General features: G+C 44.8%; 1 protein-coding gene across 1 annotated transcript in view; it reads left to right on the forward strand.

Annotated features, from left to right (window-relative positions):
• cmya5 (cardiomyopathy associated 5) overlaps positions 1–15,518 on the forward strand; it is a 115,269-nt gene that overhangs the window by 68,549 nt on the left and 31,202 nt on the right. The window contains exons 4-13 of the mRNA XM_045225964.1: positions 3,935–4,030; positions 4,400–4,624; positions 8,741–8,763; positions 10,132–10,253; positions 10,369–10,503; positions 10,720–10,866; positions 10,980–11,127; positions 11,836–11,969; positions 12,092–12,209; positions 12,430–12,606. Of these exons, the coding sequence (XP_045081899.1) occupies positions 3,935–4,030; positions 4,400–4,624; positions 8,741–8,763; positions 10,132–10,253; positions 10,369–10,503; positions 10,720–10,866; positions 10,980–11,127; positions 11,836–11,969; positions 12,092–12,209; positions 12,430–12,606 (1,325 nt within the window). The remainder of the gene's footprint in view (positions 1–3,934; positions 4,031–4,399; positions 4,625–8,740; positions 8,764–10,131; positions 10,254–10,368; positions 10,504–10,719; positions 10,867–10,979; positions 11,128–11,835; positions 11,970–12,091; positions 12,210–12,429; positions 12,607–15,518) is intronic.

Below are 15,518 nucleotides of genomic sequence, written 5' to 3' on the forward strand. Positions count from 1 at the left end.
ACTCCACACATTTCTTGTTTTGGCAAGTCGGTTAGGACATCTACTTTCTGCATGACACAAGTAATTTTTCTAACAATTGTTTACAAACAGATGATTTCACTTATAATTCACTGTATCACAACTCCAGTGGGTCAGAAGTTTATAGAGTTTACTGTGCCTTTAAACAGCTTGGAAAATTCCAGCAAATTATGTCATGGCTTTAGAAGCTTCTGATAGGCTAATTGACACAATTTGAGTCAATTGGAGGTGTACCTGTGGATGTATTTCAAGGCCTACCTTCAAACTCAGTGCCTCTTTGCTTGACATCATGGGAAAATCAAAAGAAATCAGCCAAGACCTCAGAAAAAAAATTGTAGACCTCCACAAGTCTGGTTCATCCTTGGTAGCAATTTCCAAACACCTGAAGTTACCACGTTCATCTGTACAAACAATAGTACGCAAGTATAAACACCATGGGACCACGCAGCCATCATATCGCTCAGGAAGGAGACGCATTCTGTCTCCTAGAGATGAACGTACTTTGGTGCGAAAAGTGCAAATCAATCCCAGAACAACAGCAAAGGGCCTTGTGAAGATGCTGGAGGAAACAGGTACAAAAGTATCTATATCCACAGTAAAACAAGTCCTATGTCGACATAACCTGAAAGGCTGCTCAGCAAGGAAGAAGCCACTGCTCCAAAACCACCATAAAAAAGCCAGACTACGGTTTGCAACTGCACATGGGGACAAAGATCATACTTTTTGGAGATATGTCCTCTGGTCTGATGAAACAAAAATAGAACTGTTTGGCCATAATGACCATTGTTATGTTTGGAGGAAGGGGGGGGGCAGAATCATGCTGTGGGGGTGCTTTGCTGCAAGATGGACTGGTGCACTTCACAAAATAGATGGCATCATGAGGAAGGAAAATTATGTGGATATATTGAAGCAACATCTCAAGACATCAGTCAGGAAGTTAAAGCTTGGTCACAAATGGGTCTTCCAAATGGACAATGACCCCAAGCATACTTCCAAAGTTAGGGCAAAATGGCTTAAGGACAACAAAGTCAAGGTATTGGAGTGGCCATCACAAAGCCCTGACCTCAAACGTATAGATAATGTGTGAGCAGAACTGAAAAAGCATGTGCGAGCATGGAGGCCTACAAACTTGACTCAGTTACACCAGCTCTGTCAGGAGGAATGGGCCAAAATTCAGCCAACTTATTGTGGGAAGCTTGCGGTAGGGTACCCGAAACGTTTGACCCAAGTTAAACAATTTAAAGGCAATGCTACCAAATACTAATTGAGTGTATGTAAACTTCTGACCCACTGGGAATGCGATGAAAGCTGAATTAAATAATTCTCTCTACTATTATTCTGACATTTCACATTCTTAAAATAAAGTGGTGATCCTAACTGACCTAAGACAGGGAATTTTTACTAGGATTAAATGTCAGGAATTAAAAAAAAAACGGAGTTTAAATGTCTTTGGCTAAGGTGTATGTAAACTTCCGACTTCAACTGTAAACGCTCATAAGAACGAAAAATAAAATAAAAACTTGATTCTGCGATACAGATATATCACCCAGCCCTAAGCAGGTGGTCTGTTTCAGTGGGAGCAGAAGAGGGATAGAGGGACCATAACATGATCTACATCAGTGTCACGATCGTCATAAGGAGTGGACCAATGCGCAGCGTGATAAGCGAACATACTTTTATTTAGATTCACCACACGAACAAAAACAACAAAACGATACGTGAAGTCCTTGGGTACATACACAAACCATACACGGAACAAGATACCACACCACACAAATGCCATACGACTACCTAAGTATGGTTCCCAATCAGAGACAACAAGCAACAGCTGATTCACGTTGCCTTTGATTGAGAACCACCCCGGCCAACATAGAAACACAAAACATAGAAACTAACACCCTGGCTCAACATTAAGAGTCCCCAGAGCCAGGGCGTGACAGTACCCCCCCCCCCCCAAAGGCGCGGACTGCGACATCGCCAACCAAACACCACAGGGGAGGGACCGGGTGGGCATTCCACCTCGGCGGCGGATCCGGCTCCAGGCGTGACCCTCACCCTCTAACAACCCCCCCGTAGTGCCCCTGGTCAAGTCTGGCCCCGCTGGCTGGAGCTGGACTGGACATCGGTGGAGTGGATTGCTTAGGCTCTGGTGTTGAGCAGCTGACCGGTACCTGACCAGGCACCTGTGAAACGGGCACAGGCTGTGCCGGACTGACGACGCGCACCACAGGCTTGGTGCGGGAAGCAGGGACGGGCCGGACCGGGCTGACGACGCGCACCATTGGCTTGGTGCAGGGAGCAGGGACGGGCCGAACCGGGCTGACGAAGCGCACCACTGGCTTGGTGCGGGGAGCAGGAACAGGCCGGACCGGGCTGACGAGGCGCACCACAGGCTTGGTGCGGGGAGCAGGAACAGGCCGGGCCGGGCTGGCGACGCGCACCATAGGCTTGGTGCGGGGAGCAGGAACAGGCCGGGCCGGGCTGGCGACGCGCACCATAGGCTTGGTGCGGGGAGCAGGAACAGGCCGGGCCGGGCTGGCGACGCGCAACATAGGCTTGGTGCGGGGAGCAGGAACAGGCCGGGCCGGGCTGGCGACGCGCACCATAGGCTTGGTGCGGGGAGCAGGAACAGGTTGGGCCGGGCTGGCGACGCGCACCATAGGCTTGGTGCGTGGAGCAGGAACAGGCCGGGCCGGGCTGGCGACATGCATCACAGGCTTGTTGCGAGGGACAGGAACAGGCCGGACCGCACTGGGAAACACACCACTGGCCTTATACGGGGATCAGGAACGGGCCGGACCGGACTGGCAACACACTTCAGTACCTCTCGCCGTGCCTCTACACTTTCCTTCCCTCTAATCACCAATGGCTCCCGTAACCCGGTGGCCTTCTCTCCTTGTCCACAAACTCGCCCCTTATCTGCCTCCAGCAGCCCCGTCGTCCACGGTGTGAGCCCCCCTAAAAATGTATTGGGCTTGTCTCTCCCCCGTGGATATGGCCTCCATGGCTCTCGCCAGACTCTCCATCCTCTGCTCCCAAGTCCCTCTCTCCTCTTCACGCTGCTTGACCCAGTCGAGGTGGGATCTTCTGTCACGATCGTCAAAAGGAGTGGACCAATGCGCAGCGTGATAAGCGAACATACTTTTATTTAGATTCACCACACGAACAAAAACAACAAAACGATACGTGAAGTCCTTGGGTACATACACAAACCATACCAAGATACCACACCACACCACACAAATGCCAAACGACTACCTAAGTATGGTTCCCAATCAGAGACAACAAGCAACAGCTGATTCACGTTACCTTTGATTGAGAACCACCCCGGCCAACATAGAAACACAAAACATAGAAACTAACACCCTGGCTCAAAATTAAAGAGTCCCCAGAGCCAGGGCGTGACAATCAGTCTCTGTCCAGTGCCGTCCAATAATCACACAGGATTTGTACTCATCATACAACATCAAAGGTCATTCTGTTTGTCATCCAACAAGATTGCCATCAAATAAGCATGTGAGAGTGTTCATCCAATGAGCATTTGGGATTTCTTCCTGAAGGCATGGATCATCAGTGATTTATGTTCATGCTGGTCCAGTGTAGACCGATGAGCCAGCTGCCCAAGCTACGCCAACCTAATGTAGAGACTAAAGGAGAGCAGTCTTTCAGCAGGGGCTTGAACCAGCAACTACTGTTTTGTGTCCCAAGTACACTTACATAGTCCTTACATATGGAGAGTTGAGTGAAAAAATGGTTGACTGAGATGTTTTTTTGTTTGTTTTTTACAGAAGAGCAAAACCAACACTTTTATTGTGTTCACTGCATCTAAAACAGTTCATCCTTACAGTAGCCTGTTTTGTATTTTCCTAGTTCAAGTTTTCATTCATTGTGTTTCTGTGCTCTGTTCGTATTCCAGGAGAGGCTGAGTGAGTGGATCTCAGAGCTGCAGGAGAGATCAGAGAACGTTGAGGTTCTGGTGTCAGAACTAGAGCTGGGATACAACACTGTAGAGGTAGGAGGAAAGAGAGAATTTGCTATCTTCTCAAACTGAAGTAACTGTCTACTTGTGTGTTATTGAATGCGTAGAATAATGCATGTTCTAATGCAAGGTGTTTTTCTGGCCTAACCCTTCTCTTTCAGTTCCTCTTCACATGGACCAGTTTAGACTCCGTATATCTATGGCCCTTCTTTAGTTTGACTTGTCCTCCCTGTCCCTCTCTGTCTTTTGTCCCTCTGTCTTTCTCTATCACTCTGTTCCTTGTCCCTCTCTCTGTCCCCTGTCCCTCTCTCTGTCCCCTGTCCTTCCCTCTGTCTCCTGTCCCTCTCTCTTTCCCCTTTAACTCTCTCTGTCCCCTGTACCTCCTCATCTCTATGTTCCCAGGACCGTTGCAGGGACAGTGAGGAGGTGATGGAGGCTCAGAATGAGGAGATGATGGCTCTGGTGATGGAGCAGTACAACACCATGTCTCTGAGCATGGAGGAGGAGAAGAAGGCAAAGCTGGAGCAGCTTTACGACCAAATCGTTTCCTTCCAGGAGAGTATAGACCAGGCCAAGGTCACACTGGACACCACCGCTAGAGAGGCAGAGATAGACCCAGACACACAGGTGACACACACACACACACACAAAAAAATACAGTGTACTGCTAAATAGACTGCTAAATAGCTAAATAAATAGCTTACTGCTAAATAGACTGCTAAATTGCTAACTAAATAGCTAACAAAATGGCTACACAGACTATCTGAGTTTAACCTTTGTATATTATTTTGAATTTTTGCACTGTCTCTATGCACACTCACAGGGCCCTACACACTACACACACTGATACTCCAACACACATACAAACACCGCTCCATCATTTGCTCACACACACATTATATGCACATACATTTATACTGACTACACACACCCACTCACATACAATCATCATATACGCTGCTGCTACTCTGTTTATCATATATCCTGATGCCTAGTCACCTTAGCCTTATACATACTGTATCTACTGTACCTCTATCAATCCTGTATCCCTGCACATTGTAAATATGGTACTGGAAGTGACGCTGTATATATTATGCTTACTTACTTTATCATGTCCTTTTTATTTCTTATTTCTATATCTCATGTGTTTTTGTTCTACCTTGTTATTTTTAGTATTACATTGTTATTGATTACTGTATTGTTGGGGTTAGAGCTTGCAAGAAAGGCATTTCACTGTACTTGTGTATGTGACATAGAAACTTGAAACTTGAAACTACTGACAAATGCATCCTTCGTTAAGATAATCAGTTCTCAGATGGTTGGATTAGATTTCTCAGCCCGGACCAGGCTCCAGTGTGTATTGCGCTGTCCGGGGTGCTGAAGCTACTTTCAAATTACAGTAATTAACTTGTTTCTAATGTGTTGTTTCTCTGACTGAAAAGTCATGTTACCAAAATCCCTCATTTGTTGAGACTGCAAAAAACATTCCTTCCCTGCCTGCCATGCTCTTTTCACGTGACAGATTCATACACCTGTGACTGACCAATAGGGTAGGGTCTGAATGTATGATAGCCAATCATATATCACATCAATACATTACAACAACTCTGCTATACCGTTATAATACATTTTACAGCGAAATGGATGCCAATCAGACGGTTGGAAGTCATTTGACTTGGTTGTTGAAACAGCGGGAGAATCAACTGGCCATGACAAGCGCAGAGGATGCGAGGCCGTTCTACGTTATGACAGCAAGACGACAGGTACTTCTTCCCTGCAGCGCCATTTTGCACAATGCCGTGGCACGACAGAATCCTCAGGCCAAGCTTTTATGTCAGCTTCCGTCAAACAAAACGGTAACTCTCAAAGAAAACAAAACAGGCAGTGACTGACACATTTTTCAGTTTTTCTTTCAAAGATGCCAGGAGCTTATATATGTGGGAGCCACTTATGGGAGAGGCTGTTCTACCCAGCCACAATACCGTCTCTGCCAGGTGCCAGAGTATGACAGAGGACAAAAGAGAAGAACTTACAGGATATCCTGAAAGAGGGCACAGTGGGGATGATGACAGACATGTGAACTGATGACTATCGGAAGCTTAGTTATCTGACAATAACATGGCATTTCATAACTGAAGAGTTCCAGTTAATCGGAAGAAACCTGACCACAGCGGTTCCCAGCTGAAGACTAAAAAACGATGGAGAATATATGGTGGGAAGCTGCTCATGACAAAGTTTGGCCTCAACGTTACGCCACTCAGTAGAATTGTTTGGGTGACTGGCCAGGACCCCAACATTGTTCTTGCCCTTCAGCCACATCAGAGGCTGGACTGTCATGACCACGTTGTAAACACGGTGCTACGTCATGGCCTTGACGGAGCAGCACTGGACATTGAGGATATCACTGAAACCCTCACTGCAGCAAAGTCCCTGTTCAGGTAGGCTATATGATATGATAAGTATATTTTTTTAAATCCTAATTATTGTGCTCAACCATGTCATACCAACAATGCATTTAGGAATATAATTAAGATCATAGAGCCTTACTATGTGGGCATTTCCATGTGGGCAATCTTATTTAGCCTTGCACCAGTTTTGAAAGTTTGTGTTTATTGTGCCTCTACCAGGTATGTCATGTAGTCTGGACTGGCTACCCAACTCTCGAAGACCCTGCTTCAGATGGGGGACACAAGATTTAGCACAGTCTACAAGACCCTGCACTCTGTCCAGGACGTGTACAACGAAGTACACGAAAAGCTGGAGGCCTGTAGAGAAAGTGAGAGTGGAGAAAATCGCAGCTGATGACCTGCAGTTTCTTCTGGAGTCCTCAAGCCATTTTACGATGCACTGAAGGAACTGGAGGGGGACAAATACCCCACACTGAATCTTGTGTGTCTATTGACGGGTTGTAAGCAACAAAACCGACGCATGAGCAACTAGACAGGGTTGACAGACAGGGTTGGCTTAAATTGTTGATAACATGTAAACTATATTTAGCTTCCAATGGTTATTGAAAACATAAATAAAGTTGCACAATGAGCAGTTGTTTCTCAAATACATCATTACAGTTGTTGGTTAGATTTTAGCCATATTAGCAAAACACATCAAAACAAGAACAAGATCAAATGAGCTGAAACAAGCCACTTACGATTCACCACATAGCATTCCTTGTAACTGTTGCTAGCTATCTGGCCTTCCAGAACCATAACAAGACATGGCCTTCTGCCCCATTTGAAGCGCGTGCATCGTTTTCGTGATGTTGTCAGCTAACCCGTCTATGGTCAGAGAGACTCAAGCGTCACTGCCAGCCCAATGCACAGTGAATGGTTGGAGAGGAAGGTGGAACAAGGTGGCAACGTTTCTCTGGCCCAAGTTTAACCATCTGAGGATGCTTCCCCCCCAAGACAGGCAAGATGTGATCATATGAGCACACTTCCACAGGCCACAGAGGACGACGTTTCAGTCCCCCCGCCAAGAGAGCAGAGCTTGACGTTTCAGAGTGGGAAAATGTCACAGCAGGGAATGAAGAAGAGGATGACGAGGTGACAAGATACACCGTAAAGAGGCCTGTGATGACGGATGACAGAGACATGTTGGGCTGGTGGAAGTCCAACAGCACAACATATCCATCCACTGCTAGCCAAGTTAGCGAGATGGGTGCTTTGCGTCCCAGCCAGCAGCAGCGAAAGGGTATTTAGCGTGGCAGGCTGGACCATCGACCCGAGGAGAACAATACTGTAACACTCCGCTGTGGACGCGATGCTATTTGTAGCAGATAATATGCAGAAAATCCTGCTTTAGGTAAGTAAACAATTAAATTGAAGTTAAATTAAATGTATAGGCCTACATGTCCTATATTAGTAGCCTAATTCTTCTGACAATTGTAATGTTTTCAATAAGTTGGTTAATGTAGTTTTATATAAAAATAATACTATCAGTTATTCAATTTCTATTTGATTTCAGCTTGCCAGCAGCAAGAGATGACCACCAGCTATCCTCGGGGCACGGGGCATGGGCCTCCTTGCTGGACCTCTCCTAAAATACATGTTCTTCTGTTGTGTTCTGTTGTCTTAATATTTAGGCCATAGGTCTATAGCTAATAATATCCAGAACATTTATTTATTATTTAATTATTGAAGACTACATTTAAATTTTTTATTGATGCGTTCTTCTGTTGTGTTGTGTTCTGTTGCCTTAATACTTAGACCATAGTATCCTCACGGAATCAAACAAACACTTAAAAACAGGCAACAGAAGCAGCATCTGTCTAATTTCTGAAGATACTGTATATATGGATGTTTTACACACCTCGAGTCCACATATAACAGTTGTTGATTATACTCAAGTTGGGTTTTCTCCCTCTCCTCACTTTACTTAGACAAGGCAAGGGCTTTTCCCTCTCCTCTCCTCACTCTGCTCGCTGCCGTCTCTGCCGCGTTGTTGTCAACACCAGTATAAATTGATAGCCTACTGGTTAACTTTCGCAAAATAGCAACATGGTCTAGGGAAAGGTGCGGCTGTTTTCTAGAAATCAGGCTTTTTTTTCGAGTTCGGGCTCATTACATTTTTGTGATGTAGGACCGGATCTCGGGCTTCAGCTCATCGTTCTTGGGTCGGACCGGGCTCGAAGTTTCAGGCCCGATGAGAACTCTAGGTTGAATTGTTGGAAGCAGTTGGATGGAAACCTTGCATAGTTATTATTGTAGGTAATGTACCTAATGAATCCTCCTCTCCTATCCACAGACATCCAAAGACATCTATATGAGGTAACTGCACTGTGTCAGCTGTACTTACCATATTAGATGAAAGCTATACCAGCATGATTATACTGAGCATAGGGAAAAATTGTTTAGGTGTGTGTCGTCGTTGTGTTGACTGATGGGGTTGGTCACATTTAGAGTGTAGTGACCACAAGGGTTGGGATCAATTCCATTTAAATTGCAGTCAATTTAGGAAGTACACTGAAATTCCAATACTCGTCAATGCTTTTCAATGAGGAAAATGTGGAATTGGAATTTGGTTTACTTTCTGAATTGACTGGATTTTAAATGGAATTGACCTCAACCCTAGTGACCATGTTGAATGATTTAACATTCCAACCAGCTGGTTCTGTTGATGGCATGTGACTGTGAGGTTTTGTTGCTAAGCTAACATCAAGCGCTGCAGGCAGGTACAGGTAACTGCCAAAATAATGGAAACACTTGAGTAAATGAGGGATACAAATTATATTGAAAGCAGGTGCTTCCACACAGGTGTGGTTCCGGAGTTAATTAAGTAATTAACATCCCATCATGCTTAGGGTCATGTATATATTGAAGCTGTTCTGGTGGCTCGTGGTGGCCCAACGCCCTATTAGGATACTTTATGTTGGTGTTTACTTTATTTTGGCAGTTACCTGTATGTCTCTGGCAATGGGTCTCTCACACATACACACACACACACACACACACACACACACACACACACTAGCAATGTGCATGCCCTGCCCACCTGAGGTCTTTGGCAGCCATCTATTTGCTGTGTTTGAGGGGTGCAAAATCCATTTGTCACTTAAATCTCGCTGGATTGATTGCTTTCATTTTACTCCTGTGACTCTTTCAAACTCTTGCTTGTGCCTGTCTTATTTTCCTGTTAATGTTACGACCGCGGAAATGTTTGTAATGACCTGTCAATCACCTTAACAACAATGCATTTCTTTTTAAATAAAAAAGTAAAATGAAACAACAACAACAAAAAAGTGTTGAGAAAAAAAGAGCAGAAGTAAAATAAAATAACAGTAGGGAGGCTATATATACAGGGGGGTACCGGTGCAGAGTCAATGTGCGGTAGCACCAGCCAGTTGAGGTAATTGTGGTAATATGTACATGTAGATAGAGTTAAAGTGACCATGCATCAATAATTAACAGAGTAGCAGCAGGGTAAAAAGATGGGGTGGGGGTGGGGGGGCAGTGCAAATAGTCCGGGTAGCCATGATTAGCTGTTGTATGTGCTATAATTCAGTCAATATCTGATGGAATATAAAAATGCAAAAAGTTTTGAGTATCTTCATCCATTGTCCAACTGTTGCATTTATTATAATTGTTTTTAAAAAAATTTAAGAACAACAACACATAATTGTTGTTTGCCTCTCCCAGGTTAACAGAAGCACTACAGTCAACCATGTCTCTGGAGCTGGGTCCTCGGGGACTACTGGTGTTTGAAGACTACGCCAAGGGCAATGCAGCCAATACACACACACGACGCAAGGGAATCCCAGGTGGGTCTCTCTCGCATTCACACACAAACACTCTATCTCACTCTTTCTCCCTAACTCTGTCTATCTCTCTGCACCCCTCTCTCTCTCCCTCTCTGTGTCTCTCTGTGTGTCTCAGTTCCTCAGAAGCCATCTCTGCAGCCTCAGGAGTGTGCTTCAGCCAGCAGCACTAGTGTGACTGTATACTGGAGGGTCAACCCTGGAGACATCATAGACTGCTTCCAGGTCTACTGTATGGAGGACCCACAAGGAGGTAGCCTACACACACACACACAGGCTGCATTTAGGCAGGCAGCCCAATTCTGATATTTTCTTTCACAAATGTGTCTTTTTTTACCAATCCGATCTGAAAAAAGATCTAATGTGAAAAGATCTGATGTGATTGGTCAAAAGACCAATGAATAGAAAAAACATCAGAATTGAACTGTCAAAACGCAGCCTAACAAAACTGTGTGTGTTCTCTGCCCAGCGGTGTCTGAGGAGTACCGCGTGACAGTGAAGGAGAGTTACTGTGTTCTAGAGGAGCTGGAGCCTGACAAGGTTTATAAAGTGTGGGTGATGGCTGTCAACTACACTGGCTGCTCCCTGCCCAGTGAGAGACTACCCTTCAGAACTGGTGAGTCTAGTCGGTAAAGCAGAAGCGTTGTCTGAGGTAATTCTGTGGTCATATGGACCAATGCATGGTTCTCTTGAAGTGATTTATTGATTCATTGATTAATTGGTTGACAGCCCCGTCGGTGCCAGTGATTGATACGGGGCGGTGTACGATACTGTGGGACTCGGCCACGTTGCGTTGGAGTGCGGACAACCAAACACCCACACAGAGTTACACCCTGGAGTACTGCAGACAGTACGCCCTTGAGGGAGAAGGGCTTAGGTGGGTCTCACACAGGCACAAATGCATGGCATGCACACCCCCCCCACACACACACACACACACACACACACACACACACACACACACAACAAACTACACCTATATCCTCCATCACCTCAAGCATACACACAAAAATGCCACTGAAAACAAGATTTGTGTCTTGGAGGCGTGGTTTGATGTGGGTGTTTCCAAGTTGCCAAGAGTAAATTAACTTTGGCAGTGTGGAATAATTAATAAATTTACAGACGACCTACACCCGGTTGTTACGACAGTTTTCAGAAATATTTTTTTTGTGGAAATTCTTGCCATTAACAGTAACATTTACTATCTTTCTTGATAACATGAAAACAGTCTAACAAGCTCTGTTAGGGTGAGTGAAATAGATGCCACATAGGCCGTTTTCAACCGGAAAAGTTCTTTTTTCGTGACAGCTCTTCTTTAATGACGGTTTCCATTTACAAACTGCTATCATGTCGTCATTCAAAGATCATGTCAAGCAATCATATAATAATAATAATATGCCATTTAGCAGACGCTTTTATCCAAAGCGACTTACAGTCATGTGTGCATAAATTTTTACGGATGGGTGGTCCCGGGGATCGAACCCACTACCCTGGCGTTACAAGCGCCATGCTCTACCAATTGAGCTACAGAGGACCTCAATCATTATCCCTCTTGTGTGTGTGGTGGGTGCATGGATGTGTGTAGGTCTATCTCAGGTATCCAGGGCAGACAACAGAGGGTACTACTGCATCCCAATGAGAACTACCTGTTCTACATCAAAGCTGTCAACAAGGCTGGAGCCAGCGAGCAAAGGGAGGCTGCTCTCATATCTACCAGGGGTGAGAGTGAGACACGCACACATACACAAACACATACACATACACATACACATACACATACACATACACATACACACACACACACACACACACACACATTGACCTCTGTACTCTGTATCCAGGAACTAGGTTCCACCTGTTGAAGGCTTCGGCTCACCCTGTCCTGAAACTGTCCGAGGACCAGACCACCCTGTACTACCCCCAGGACACATACACAGAGAGAGAGGATGTGGCTAACGAGTGAGTTTTGTCTTGCTCAGGTATCTTCTGTGTGTGTATGTGCGTGTGATGTGTGTGCTGCTCCGTAATATAATGTTCGATGCACATTTTTTATGCTTTTACTTGGCTGATATCTTCCCAGGTCTCTGGATAAATGAGATGGTAATATTTTTTTTTTACATTTTAGTCATTACATTTTAGTCATCATAATATGGTACGGTGTGTTGTGTTTTACCCCTAGATGTCCATCTGTCCTGGGTGAGTTGTTACCCATGAGGGGGCATCACTACTGGGAGACCAATGTTACCAGAAGTCCTGCATACCGGGTGGGAGTGGCATATGAGACAACCAATAGGGACAGCCTACTGGGGGAGAACAGCACGTCCTGGTGTCTGCACTGTGTCCCTACACCCTACAGGTAATCTATTCCTTTATCTATATCCTCTTTCTTATCTATCCTCTTTCCCAACAGCGAAGCTGCGAGAAATCCTATTGTATTTGTTGGCGTTAATTCTTCTTCTTCCGTAAGGGCACATTCAAATGCAAATTCCTGTGAGATGGTAAGACCGACAAGGTTAAGACTTTGCAAGACGGTAAAGGGCCCAGGGCTACACCCTCTCAAGCGATGCCGTGTCGATTGGCCACATGGTGGCGCTATAACAAGCAATTGAAGATGCAAAGTTTGAAAGCTCACCCAAGTGCTATGTTTACATTCAGATCTTTTTTTCCGCTAATTGGCCTAATCACATCAGATCTTTTGCAGACAGTGTGTTCCCACCAATATCCAGCAACTTCGCACAGCTGTTGAAGATAAAGTGGGACAGCGTTCCACAGGCCACAGCCTGATCAACTCTATGAGAAGGAGATGTGTCACACTGCATGACGCAAATGGTGGTCACACCAGACACTGCCTGGTTTTCTGATCCACACCCCTACCTCTTTTGTTAAGGTATCTGTGACCAACAGATGCATATCTGCATTCCCAGTCATGTGAAATCCATAGATTAGGGACTAATTGACTGATTTCCTTATATGAACTGTAACTCAGTCAAATCTTTGAAATTGCTGCATGTTGCGTTTATATTTTTGTTCAGTATAGATTAGGGTTGGAGAAAACCTACAAGACGGTAACTCTCCAGAAGAGCCCTGTATCAGATCATGCTAGATCTTGCATAGAGTGTTGATTCCATCTCGATCTGGTCATTCTCATCGTGTTACTTCAGCCCTCAGAGGCCTGATTGGTGTCACACTTTTTCCCCAGCCCCAGCTACACCTGATTAAACTAATTGCATTCTGAGGTCTAGAGTTGCCCATCTCTATGATAAACAGCAACCATGATCACCTGAAAACATCAATAGTGTCACACGTTTTTAATAACCGGCATGCTTGTGGTCTGCAAAGAAAGCAAACAGGTAAACATAAAACATTCATTGAAGTATAGTCAATGTGTTCACAGAGTTGGGTCATGTCTGCATACGGAAGCCATGGAGAGATGAGGTGGGGAATGTGATTAGTGTGTTTAGTCTAGATAGAACAGAATTTCTTAATCCTGGTCTTGGGGATCCAAACGGGTGCATTTAAGTTTTGCCCTAGCATTACTCAGCCGATTCAAATGATCAACTTATCATCGAGTGTTGATGATTTGAATCAGGTGTGTAGTGCTAATGCAAAAACAGTATCTTCCACAATCCCTGTCCCACACTGGGCTCAAATCAGTGATCCTCTGCTCGCAAACACACGAGACCATCCTCCTTAACAACGTACCAACGGTTTGAGCCACCTAAAAAGGTACCACATGGATGGCTCCATCCGCAACATTTCAATCTAGCTGTGGAGTGAGCTTGCGGCATGTTTTTAACTCTGTTACAAGTTTGTATGTGATCATGTATTAGTGTATGTCTGTGATTCCTCTCGTGACCCACCTGCCCTCGGCACTACTCATTCATGTCACCTCTCTCTCTTAGCCCTTGGTACTGTACTTGTACTCCTCAGTCTTGCCTTCATTGTTCTTCAGTGAGACGAGGTGGTGGTGTTGGGGTGTGGCCCTCGGTCTCATTCATCTGAGGCAGGCCGACGGTGGATATTGCTCACCTGCCTGCCACTAACTCTAACAGGCTTGTAACTGCGCGTGCATGTTACACATGGTTAGTCGAACGCCAAACTTTTCATTGAGACAATGCTGAAATATCAATCCATGGGCGAGTCAGTGCCACATTTTCATTTCTGCCGAAATCAAAATCAAAGAAATGATATCTTGCAAATTCAGCAGGCTATGGTGTGAAATAGGCTTTTAGAAGTGCCGTATTTATCTTAACGTTAATGCCGTCTTTGGTGTGGTTATTAATGCACAAGCACCTTTTTCCAACTCCTATTTCTCCTTCTATCTGTGGAACAGCCTGTTGCGTTGTGGCCATAGACATACAGTATAACCCATAGAAATGTTTTGGAACCTCTAACCCTGACAATTTGACTGTTAAACTCATGGGTATACTAATGGGGACTTCCATCTATGGATTATATGTCTATGGTTGGTTGCGGCTGTCAGTTTGCCTTTCGCAAATTTCTAAATACAATCATGCGAAAAACGTACAGTTTGGAAAGCAAACGCTGTCCTTACTAAATGTGTAATGTGATTAAAAAAAAACATTTGATAAAAATATTGAATCAGTCGTCTTACTCAAATGAAGGGTATGATGACACAATCTTTGCGAGAGGGAGGGAATCTGATTTAATTGGTCCTCAACTCGTGGCTCAGTCACTTCATTTAGGATAAATTGAGTTAGCCCTGAGTTAGCCTGCCCTGGAGCAGTTAGTTCTGAGGGATTCGTTGCCATAGAAATGTACCTGGCTAAAAGGTGAGCCCCTTTCATGGTACCAGGTATTCCGAGTTGAACTCAGAGTTGACCAAAGTTACCTTGCTAACTCCTCAAACCTGATTTGTAGTATAGGGCTCAGGACGAAGCCCTCTCGGATCCCGTCTCCTCTGTCCCACCGCTACAGCACTGTGCTCCCAGTTCACCCGCAACAAGCTGATCACTGTGTCTGTCATTTTATTTATTTATTGTTCTTTATTTATTCAGGGAAAACCCCATTGAGACCATGGTCTCTTTCCTAAGGGTGCCATGATCACAACAGTACAACAACCAATACAATGTAAAACAAAACAGCAATCAACGCACAACACAAAATGTATGAAAAACAGTTACAGTCATCAGCAACTAGGTCCTCAATTAATGCCCTAAACTGCCAGAGTGGCACCAGAATATCTAATTTTAATGAGTTCTGCAAATTGTTCCAGCAGTGAGGCGCACTAAAATTAAAAGTGGATTT

The sequence above is a fragment of the Coregonus clupeaformis genome, chromosome 16, assembly GCF_020615455.1.
Source record: "Coregonus clupeaformis isolate EN_2021a chromosome 16, ASM2061545v1, whole genome shotgun sequence".
NCBI lineage: Eukaryota > Metazoa > Chordata > Actinopteri > Salmoniformes > Salmonidae > Coregonus > Coregonus clupeaformis.